This window comes from Salmo trutta, chromosome 29 (genome assembly GCF_901001165.1).
Source record: "Salmo trutta chromosome 29, fSalTru1.1, whole genome shotgun sequence".
NCBI lineage: Eukaryota > Metazoa > Chordata > Actinopteri > Salmoniformes > Salmonidae > Salmo > Salmo trutta.
The window spans coordinates 5054606-5066125 of NC_042985.1; the positions used below are offsets into that span (position 1 = coordinate 5054606).

Here is an 11520-nt window from a genome sequence, read left to right on the forward strand (position 1 = left end):
CCTACATGTGGTTAATGAAATAAGAGAAAGTGAGCTAAAGGCTCTTCTTCTAATGTACTACAATGAGAAAACCGTGTTTGGAGTTTGCTGTAGGCCTAGTTCTTGTGTTGCATTCACAGGATGTTTTTGCTCTCTAGTTCATTTCAAGGCAATACACATACACCTTTTATTTATGGGAATTCACAATAAATAACATTACAAAATATATGAACTAAAATAAGACAAGATTTACAGGAGCCAAAGAAAATGTTTAATGTCTAACGGAGAACTATAATCTCTTGGTGACGCTTTAAATAATACTGTACTTAACAGTGTACAGGAAAGCGATGTGACATGTATCATTTTTATCTCTAAAAGGCACCTTCAATTTAGTAGCTGACCATCATACATACTGTACACTTCATTAATAAGTTATTGTATCCTTCAGTGCTGATTTTAGTTTACAGTAGACCACCAAAACCCTCTACTGAACAGCCCTTAGACTACAGACTGTGGCCCTAATATTGTTGATATATGTTTGTGGTACATATCCATTGTTTGTGTATAAAAATGATCAAGTGATCAATATATTTAGTATAAAAATAATGTGTTTAAAAAAAAAGAAAAATGAAATTGAAGGAATATTGAAAATTCCTCTTCATGTAACATTCAGTGGATTGATTCGTCAAATACAGTTTGACTTCCCACTGCTCCAGTCTCTTCCTGCTCCTCAGTGGATTGATTCTTCATATACAGTTTGACTTCCCACTGCTCCAGTCTCTTCCTGCTCCTCAGTGGATTGATTCTTCATAAACAGTTTGACTTCCCACTGCTTCAGTCTCTTCCTGCTCGTCAGTGGATTGATTCTTCATAAACAGTTTGACTTCCCACTGCTCCAGTCTCTTCCTGCTCCTCAGTAGCGTTGGTAAATCAGCGAACAAAAGCAAGGCCTATGTGTTTAATACTGTGTACTAGTCCTATAGTCAATGTAATACTACCAGAGGTACCACTGTCTGTCCCTCATTGTAGTATATCTGGAGCTCTTGCTCAGCTACTGGTTTATTCATCCATGCTGACATAATGTGAAGAACATTTCATTGCCCCTTCAGCATTGTATCTTGTCATGACTTCACCTGTATCCAACACCAAGAAGTCATAGTGGGTCACTTCACTTGTTCACCTCTTCTCCCAAGCCCACCCCCATCACAGTGTCCAGTTTAATAATAGTAATATAATACAAATATATGCCATTTAGCAGACGCTCTTATCCAAAGTGACTTACATTCATGCTTGTATACATTTTACGTGTGGGTGGCCCTGTGAATCGAATCCACAACCCTGGCATTACAGGCACCATGCTCCACCAACTGAACCATCCAGTTCCTACATCCTGTATACATTGTCATTAGCATGTGGCTAATGGCTAGTGCTAGTGGTACTGGCAGCCCTTGGCTATTGGATGTGACTGGGTCTTCTTCTCAGTGTGTTCTCCCCGGGTGGCTGACCAGAGCAGAGGCAGACTAAAGAGGAAGATGATGCCAAGGCTGAGGGTTACACTCAGCAGTGCCGCCCCCAATGTGTTGGTGAAGGTGATGGGCAGAGAGTACGTGAGGAGCCACGGGCGTCGCGTCACCATGTCCTGCTCAATGGCCTCCATCTGGAAATGAGTGCCGATTATGCCGAACACGTGGAACAGTTGGTGGCTGTGACCTGCAGAGGGTGCAAAAGGACTGTGGTTAAATACCTACAGTAGTAGTGGTACAGGAAAGGTACGAAGCAGAACTCAAGGAGGAGAACTGTAACTGGCCAGCAACAGAAGAACTGGCCTCCACAGCATAAGGGGGAAACAGGAAGGCACGGTGAGTCCCAGAGGCAGTGATATAAAGACTACTATGTTGTTTTAATGCTACATATGTCATACCACTAATGTCAAGCCAGTGTTGATCAGTATCCACTGTATTGCAACAAGTCTTGCACAGTACAGTGACAAATCATTCTGAATGAATCAAACAAGCAGCCTTTCCAGATAGACCATGCACTTTCACCTATGTAGTCGAAGCTGCCTGGGGCCAGGCGCTCTGGTAGGTGTGTGGCGAAGAGGAATGCGGTCAGGAAGGCCATGACGATGTGGGTGTGGTGGAGAGCGTTGGTATCGTTGTCAGTGCAGCCCTCACCCACACACAAGAAGAGCTGTCAAAACACAGTAGAATGTATTAGCCTCGCGTCACGTGACAGGCTTCATCACAGTCACACTCCACATGGCTGTTGAACCAAGATAGCATGGTACAGTTGTAGAATATTAATTTGATCACCCGGTTGTTGCAGGACATTTCCTATACAGCAGGAAACACCAACTTGTAGTGTATTTGAGCTTTAAAAAATATTTTAACATTGGTAATTTACAGTTCAAAATTTCAGACTTGATTTGCCCTAACTAAAAACGTATCAACCCATACAAAAATGAATTATAATCTATAATTATAATCAACATTTCTGTTGCTGCAGGATTATTTTACTGCTGTGAGAAACTGGTCAAATTAAGATCCAATAGCTGAATTTCAGAACTGTTCATAAATACTTAAATGTACACCTGCATTCCACTGACTTGACTATAATCATACCATTAACCAGACAACAAAGTGTACAGAGCTTGCTAGGTTTCAAAATATATAGTCGTATAATAATCAGACAATACTAGCTTCAGCTCATTTTCATCCCTAGTCCCACGATCTGGCAAAAAAATAATAAAAACATCACATAGTACACTTCAACATGACAAACACTGTTCTATACTTTTCAACTTTTCCTCAGGCACAGGAGAAGGTGCGTCTGTTCACACAGAGGGGAAAGAAATGTAATGACTCACCCTGTAGAAGAGAGGAATGTTGTCGAACAGGTAGGGTAATGCGAAAGCTAGAATGCGGAGAAATTTGCCAAACTTTGGGCTCTTACATTCTGAGAATCTGAAAAAATAAAGTTATGATTGTTTTATCAGCCATCACAATGAGCCAAATCCATGCACATTCGTTATACACTGCAAATAATTACGGATTTTAATTAATCAACGTATGCCATCTCTTTGTTCCCCATCTCTGTGCATTAAGGATAGATGAATAGAAGATGCTCTTAACAGCGTCTAGGGAACAAATTATTGCATTACTGTTGCATGGTTATTAAAATTATTAGAAACCCATTTCCCGTTACTGAATTTGGGAATAAACTGTAGCCGTTATGAACTTGCTCCCAAATAGACACTTTTTAAGTGCATTTTTGTATCTAGCATGAACTCATCTTGTTTAAATATTACACAGGACATTTTCATGGTTTTATATTCCCATCACAAATCACTTACAGTGCATTTGGAGAGTATTGAGACCACTGGACTTTATCCACATTTTGTTACGTTATAGCCTTATTCTAAAATGGATTCAAATGTTTTCCTTCCCCTCATCAATCTACACACAATACCCAATAAATACATTTTGCAAATGTATTAAAAATAAAAATAAAACTGAAATATCACATTTACATAAATATTCAGACCCTTTACTAAGTACTTTGCTGAAGCACCTTTGGCAGCGATTACAGCCTCGATTCTTCTTGGGTATGATGCTACAAGCTTGGCACACCTGTATTTGGGGAGTTTCTCCCATTCTTCTCTGCAGATCCTCTCAAGTGCTGTCAGGTTGGATGGGGAGCATTGATGCACAGCTATTTTCAGGGCTCTCCAGAGATATTCGATTGGGTTCAAGTCCGGGCTCTGGCTCGGCCACTCAAAGACTGGTCCGAAAGCCACTCCTGTGTTGTCTTGGCTATGTGCTTAGGGTCGTTGTCCTGTTGGAAGGTGAACCTTCATCCCAGTCTGAGGTCCTGAGAGTTATGGAGCAGATTTTCATCAAGTCTCCCATTCCCTGCCGCTGAAAAACATCCCCACAGCATAATGCTGCCACCACCATGCTTCACTGTAGGGATGGTGCCGGATCCTTCCAGACGTGACCCTTGGCATTCAGGCCAAAGAGTTCAATCTCGGTTTCATCAGACCAGAGAATCTTGTTTCTCATGGTCTGAGAGTCCTTTAGGTGCATTTTGGCAAACTCCAAGCAGGCTGTCATGTGCCTTTTACTGAAGAGTGGCTTCTGTCTGGCCACTACGATAAAGGCTGGATTGGTGGAGTGCTGTAGAAATGGCTGGAAGATTCTCCCATCTCCACAGAGGACCTCTGGACCTCTATCAGAGTGACCATCGGGTTATTGGTCACCTCCCTGACCAAGTTCCTTCTCCCCCGATTGCTCAGTTTGACCAGGTGGCCAGCTCTAGGAAGATTCTTGGTGGTTCTAAACTTCTTCTGTTTAAGAATGATGGAGGCCACTGTGTTCTTGGGGACCTTCAATGCTGCAGAAATGTTTTGGTAACCTTCCCCTGATCTGTGCCACAACACAATCCTGTCTCGGAGCTCTACGGACAATTCCTTCGACCTCTTGGCTTGATTTTTGCTCTGACCTGCACTGTCAACTGTGGGACCTTATATAGACATGTGCTTTTCCACATCATATCCAATCAATTGAATTTGCCACAGGTGGTCTTCAATCAAGTTGTAGAAACATCTCAAGGAGGATCAATGGAAACAGGATGCACATGAGCTCAATTTCTAGTTTAATAGCAAAAAGGTTTTTTTTAAGGCTGTAATGTAACAAATGTGGGAAAAGTCAAGGGGTCTGAATGCTTTCCGAATGCACGGCTTCAATTAAATTCACTCACTTGCTCTCCTTACCTTTCACACAACCATAACTGCTGAGTCATTGTCAGATCAGATTAGCAAAATAGATTCTGTTTTTGTAGCTTTGAAACAGATTCCAGTGTAAATGAAGCCAACTCCCTCTTCACATAAAGAACACACAATCTGTTGCTAACTACTGTACATGTGTTCCCTCTCCTTACTACCTCTTCCAACTAAAACCACACTTGATAGTCTATCTATGGAGTGACGAGGCCTACATGTTTTTTTGTTAGCTCACACCCACATAATTGAAAAGGGAGGTGCATAGTGCCACTAATATTTCAAGGGCAACTCCGCCACTTTTCAACCTCATATTCATTATCTCCAGCACCAAACCAGTGTCTACATATGTGAAAATGGAAACTATGTGTTTGATGTATTTGATAGCATTCCACCCATTCCGCTCCAGCCACTACCATGAGCCCATCCTCCCCAATTAAGTTGCCACCAACCTCCTGTGAGTCAGTGAGTTAGGTTAGCAGTAGCACAGTGATTTAGGTTAGCAGTAGCACAGTGAGTTAGGTTAGCAGTAGCACAGTGATTTAGGTTAGCAGTAGCACAGTGAGTTAGGTTAGCAGTAGCACAGTGAGTTAGGTTAGCAGTAGCACAGTGAGTTAGGTTAGCAGTAGCACAGTGAGTTAGGTTAGCAGTAGCACAGTGAGTTAGCTTAGCAGTAGCACAGTGAGTTAGCTTAGCAGTAGCAGAGTGAGTTAGCTTAGCAGTAGCACAGCAGTTGACAGAGAGCAAAAGAAAACGCATGACAAACGGAGACGACATGATGTTTACCTTTTTATGATGTCATGGTTATATTGGATATATGGTAAACCAAGCCTTAGCAGAAAAGAGGAGGGAGAAGCATTGTGAGACTGCCATCAAGCAGAGAATACTCAGTAATAATTATGAAGAAATGTAGGCAAACCAGTCAGTGTGCGTTTTAACAACAACGTGTAGGCTTAGTGTACGATGACAAGTGAAGTCACAATAGCTGCTACACAGTGAAGCTAAGCTGAGGTAAAAGACTGGTCCAATTTGCCTCCTATCATGCAAGATATTTTGACAGAAAGGAGCTGAAAGGAGCAGTTTCATTCCCCAAAATTAATTTAACAGCAGTGTGTATGAAATCTACATTAAAATGTTTAATGTCAAATATGTGTCCACACAGTAGGATTTAGACTAAATTTGATTGTTTCTGGTTGGAGGAATATTGTCATTTTGTAATCTTATTAATTCACAACATCCAAAGCTAGGGGTCAAGCTGTACAATCACATTCCTTTAAACCCAGAGCTAATTATACAATATCCTCATTAGCACTATGAGATGCCTGAGATTGAGTGGTTGCTAAACAACAGGCAGGTTGACATTTATTGTCATGAGTCTTGTCCTGGTATCACGTCCTGACCAGTAAAGGGGTTATTTGTTCTTATAGTTTGGTCAGGACGTGGCAGGGGGTATTTGTTTTATGTGGTTCAGGGTGTGTTTGTGTATGTGTTCATGTAGAGGGGGTATTTGGTTTATATGGTTCGGGGTGGTTATGTATGTAGAGGGGTATTTGATTTATTAGTCCAGGGTTTTGGTTATTGTTCTATGTTCAGTCTAGTCGTTTGTATTTCTATGTTTAGTTAATTGGTGTTGGGGCCTTCAGTTGGAGGCAGCTGTCTATCGTTGCCTCTAATTGAAGGTCCTATAAATAGGTGTGTGTTTGTCATGGGATTTTTGTGGGAGATTGTTGCTGTGTATAGCTTTGTGCCTTACCGGCCTGTTCTTTGTTGTCGTGTTTTTTGTATACGTGTTTGTTTTGGTTTTCCTTCTTTGTCCGTAAATCAAAGAAGATGAGTATACATTTTTCCGCTGCGTCTTGGTCTAAACCCTACGACACCTGGAGGCAGAACTGAGCGTTTTCCCCTTAGATAGGCCAGCTGGCTATATTGTAAACATTCATGAAAACAAACATTTGCTTTTTGGTTTTCATTTAAGGTTAGATTTATCAGTGTGGTTGGGGTTAAGGTTAGGTTTAAATCAGATTTGAGGACTTTGTGGCTGTGCCAGCTAGTGACCACTCTGCAGAGCTGCCTCCAGAACAAGGAAGACGGAGCTGCTCTTCCTCCCGGGGAAGGACTGCCTGTTCCATGATCTCGCCATCACGGTTGACAACTCCCTTGTGTCCTCCTCCCAGAGTGCTAAGAACCTTGGCGTGATCCTGGACAACACCCTGTCGTTCTCCACTAACATCAAGGCGGTGACCCGATCCTGTAGGTTCATGCTCTACAACATTCGCAGAGTACGACCCTGCCTTACACAGGAAGCGACGCAGGTCCTAATCCAGGCACTTGTCATCTCCCGTCTGGATTACTGCAACTCGCTGTTGGCTGGGCTCCCTGCCTGTGCCATTAAACCCCTACAACTCATCCAGAACGCCGCAGCCCGTCTGGTGTTCAACCTTCCCAAGTTCTCTCACGTCACCCCGCTCCTCCGCTCTCTCCACTGGCTTCCAGTTGAAGCTCGCATCCACTACAAGACCATGGTGCTTGCCTATGGAGCTGTGAGGGGAACGGCACCTCCATACCTTCAGGCTCTGATCAGGCCCTACACCCAAACAAGGGCACTGCGTTCATCCACCTCTGGCCTGCTCGCCTCCCTACCTCTGAAGAAGCAAAGTTCCCACTCAGCCCAGTCCAAACTGTTCGCTTCTCTGGCACCACAATGGTGGAACAAGCTCCCTCACGACGCCAGGACAGCGGAGTCAATCACCACCTTCCGGAGACACCTGAAACCCCACCTCTTTAAGGAATACCTGGGATAGGATAAAGTAATCCTTCTAACCCCCCCCCTTAAAAGATTTAGATGCACTATTGTAAAGTGGTTGTTCCACTGGATATCATAAGGTGAATGCACCAATTTGTAAGTCGCTCTGGATAAGAGTGTCTGCTAAATGACTTAAATGTAAATGTAATGTAAATGTAATGTAAATGGAAAAACGCTAACCTGCAAACAACAGTGGCCTTCCAGTAGAAAGCTCTCTTACCTGGAGTAGCAGGCTAAGGCGGTACAGATGACAGTGTTTACCACAGCGATGGGGATATAGTACTGGTGGAACAAACTGTTCACCCACTTATCAGGAATCACGTAGGCAGAATATGTTATGGCAGAGCCTGGAGGGGAAAGAAATATGCATAACCAAACATGCAGGAATAGACACAAATACAAACGTGTGTGCATACAGAGACACTGCAAACTATGTGTATATACCATAGACTATATTGATGTGTATAATATACACACATACAGATGGAGGATCTTAATTTGATCACCCTGTTTCAGAAGATCTTTCATGCTGTTGCAAACTGGCTCAAATTAAGATCCTACATGTGGGAACTCATGTGGCTAAGGCATTCATGCGTGTGTACACACAAACACACACTGTCACCCTTCAGCATGCAGATGCTGGCAGAAGTGTAGATTCCAATCTGAGGACTGGTTGGTCCAGGACTCAGTATGCATGGTACATGTGGTTAAGCACATTCCTGCATGCATTCCATAACTAATAACACCCTTTGTATGGCAGGTTGGTGCTTCACATTAGTTAGTTGAGGGTATAGTTGCTCTGACTGTACATTATGTCCTGTTCAAGACCTGCTACACACTAAGGGATTTTTAAAACTGGGTGCAGAGCTATATAAATGCAAACCATTATGCATGCGTTTTTCCACATCAACCCCTACTGCCACCCCAACTGCCACCCCTAGACACCTTTTGTAAGCCCCTCCAAAATCCAAAAGGATTGAATGGGTGGGCCAAATATGGTCATAGAGCCTGTGGTAGGCCAGGCAGTTGGTGCCATTTATCTCAGACACATGTACTTCCATCAGATCTGTAATGAGGAATTAACAAGCGGCTAGGGGTTGATTTGGGGAAACCACAGAATTAGATCAAATGAAACAGGCATAGATGTTTAATGTGATCAATCCAACACTCCAAATTGTACATCAAAAGTATGACTGGCCAGTGTACCCACCACAGAACATCCATTTGAATGGGACTACATTCCCTTTCTACCAGTGGAGGCTGCAGAGGGGAGGACAACTCATAGTAATGGCTGGAATGGAGCAAATGGAATGGCATCAAACAATGTTTGATGTATTTGATACCATTCCACGGATTCTGCTCCAGCCATTACCACAAGTCCATCCTCCCCAATAAAGGTGCCACCAACCTCCTGTGCTTCCTACCCATTCTAACTCCATCAGGGTATCATACAACGACTCTCAGTTAAAAGACCTGCAGGTTCAGAACTCTATACAAATCCAACCCCTTATACATTGACTAGATAGAATCCATACAATGCATTTCCCTCTAGAAATACACCTGCATAATATAGTAGTCATGTTGCTAGGGGCAACAATGTTCTTTTGAAAATAATTATATTTCTATGACATGTCTACTCACCCAGGCTGTAGAGACTCAGAGCTCCGTAGTCGAAGAAGAAGCAGATGTGTCGCGCGCGCGTTGACATGGTGCTAAAGGTGTGGGCACAGCTCGAGGCCAGCGGGTACACACAGCACGACATCAGGAACACCAGCAGGGGCCATGTGAACGAGTCGCGCCACACGTCCTGCATCAGGACCACCGTCAGCAGCTTCCAGAAGAAGTACCTTTCAGGACACACAGAGGACAGAGGGGTTAGTTTGGTACTGGAGGACGCATTCCTTTCAGGACCAATCGTTTACCAATTTTGTGGTGCTTGTTTCAGCATTAAATCAGAATGCAAGTTAATTATGATTCTTCAAAATGAAATAGTTATTTTGGATTGTTCGCCTAAACATCACAGTGATAGCTTAAAAAAAAGAAAGAAATCCCCTTTAACCAGCCTGGTGTTTTGTAAGATTACTGTATTCTCCAGTTCAGTCAGCCACAGTGAGTTACTGTATCTACCACAAGGTTTTCCCTGGCCTGTACACAGTAGTTACAGAGGCAGCGGGCTGTGTTTCCATGTCTCTGCACACCTCATTAACAAATAAACCTTATTTGTGGTTTTCCCCATCACTACACTGAGCTGTTCACTAATTGTGGCAACTCATTTGAGAGCTGTGAAAGGAGAGAGAAGAGGGAGACAGAGAGAGAGGGAGAGGGAGAGAGAAATAGAAAGAGGAGTCCTTGATCCTTGCAGTGCAGAGGCAAGTGTCTTAACGACTGTCATCATCAGGTAGACACAGTCACATACACCATGCTACACTGCTAATCAACTACTACTTCCTGTGGAAGGCCTCAAGCCTGTGGAATATGCTTCAGCTGCTATTCACTAAAACCTGTTAATCATGTTTTCTGGTTTAGTCCAAATCCAAAGCAACATTGTTCCAGGGAATTGAGAGTGAGAGAGCATGTTTCAATATGCAGTTGCTTCTTTTCTGTCATTAAAAGACATGTTATGTTCATTGTTCGTATCCAAATGATAAAGATAAAACTAAACATGAGAGAAAAGTTCACTGTTTACTTTCGTCTCAGTCAAGCCTCCAGTATCACTGACACGAGACTGTCCCCTGAGGTTCTAGTTAGCCATCATGTTTAATGACTACACCTGCTCTTTACACATCCTTAATAAGAAGCAGAGGACTGCCATGGGGGGGGGGGGGGGGGGAGATATACGGGTTATTAAATAGTTTGAGAAGTCCCCCCATCTTCTATTAACTACAATTCACAGGATTACCTGACACACATTTAACTTTACGGATCATTGTTTTTTTGAGGATGAAGAGTTTTGGAATAAAGAATCTAAGGAAAAGAGCTCAGTTTGTTTTAATCTATGTTGGATGTTAAGGTTGTGAATTTACTACAACTGTGTGGGACTATCCAAATAAAGTGTGACCAAAACATGTGCCCCCATGTGGCGTTCACAAGGAACCCCGTAACAGGTGTCGCTCGGCTATACCATGTGGGCAGGAAGTGTGTCCAGATATTGAGCGTTTCATTGGTCAGCTGGAAGAGGCTGAGGATGCAGTCAGTGGCTGAGCTGCAAGGGTGTCGGTAGCCTGAGATGATGCTGTCCTCATGGAACACCTAAACAAAACAAAACCCAGGGTTACTGCACAGTTGGCCAACACTCATTCACCACACAGTAGTAGGCTATATCTAGATACATATGGAGGGTAACCTGTTTACTATAAAGACAATGGTGATGATGTTGACGTATTTCCCAGTGAAAGTAGGACTATACATTCTTGAGGGGAGTCACAATGATACATTCTTGACATTCTAAGTGGCAAGAATAAACACACGATTCAGAATAGTGTTCCACTCAAATTCCATGTCCACATGTCCAACTTCTGAATTAACTGGATTTAAATAGAAAATATAACCTCGACTCTGAAAATAATATTGTAGGATATGTCATTATAAAACGTAGTGAAGTAAAGTAACTTACTTTTGGGACTTGGTTGATGGTGAAGACTCTGGGCAGTTTAATAAGGCTGAGCATGTTGTCTGAGAGGACAGTGGTGTTGACTTCACTTGCTGTATGAACTGAAGCCAGAGAGAGGGAGCATCTTTCCCTTTATAAGGTTGTTGCTATGTTGTTCTGTCGGTTCCTCCCTCCCACTCCCCACCCACCCAGAACATTCAGTACACCTGTTCCACCACTCCTCTCTCTCTCTCTCTCTCTCTCTCTCTCTCTCTCTCTCTCTCTCTCTCTCTCTCTCTCTCTCTCTCTCTCTCTCTCTCTCTCTCTCTCTCTCTCTCTCTCTCTCTCTCTCTCTCTCTCTCTCTCTCTCTC

General features: G+C 43.0%; 1 protein-coding gene across 2 annotated transcripts; it reads right to left on the bottom strand.

Moving 5' to 3' along the window:
• Positions 1-140: 140 nt before the first annotated feature.
• On the bottom strand, positions 141-11311 carry LOC115166800 (membrane progestin receptor gamma-B). Of its 2 annotated transcripts, XM_029720626.1 has the most exons (8): positions 11173-11311; positions 10681-10808; positions 9201-9406; positions 7780-7906; positions 5543-5587; positions 2846-2942; positions 2025-2169; positions 141-1689 (listed from the first exon to the last, which is right to left on the bottom strand). In XM_029720626.1, the coding sequence occupies exons 1-8, from the start codon at positions 11224-11226 to the stop codon at positions 1409-1411; spliced, it is 1083 nt and encodes a 360-aa protein (XP_029576486.1). In that variant the 5' UTR covers positions 11227-11311; the 3' UTR covers positions 141-1408. The 2 variants fall into 2 exon arrangements, with proteins under 2 accessions (XP_029576486.1, XP_029576487.1); XM_029720627.1 differs by lacking the exon at positions 5543-5587.
• Positions 11312-11520: the final 209 nt, after the last annotated feature.

What these genes read in the sequence shown, in the direction of transcription:
- LOC115166800 (XM_029720626.1), bottom strand. Translation starts at nt 11,226, where the DNA reads ATGCTCAGCCTTATTAAACTGCCCAGAGTCTTCACCATCAACCAAGTC. An exon ending in ACACACTTCCTGCCCACATG is followed by an intron (nt 9,407 to 10,680) that starts GTATAGCCGAGC and finishes GTGTCCTGAAAG; the next exon opens with GTACTTCTTCTGGAAGCTGC. An exon ending in ACATTCCTCTCTTCTACAGG is followed by an intron (nt 2,170 to 2,845) that starts GTGAGTCATTAC and finishes GTGTTTTGACAG; the next exon opens with CTCTTCTTGTGTGTGGGTGA.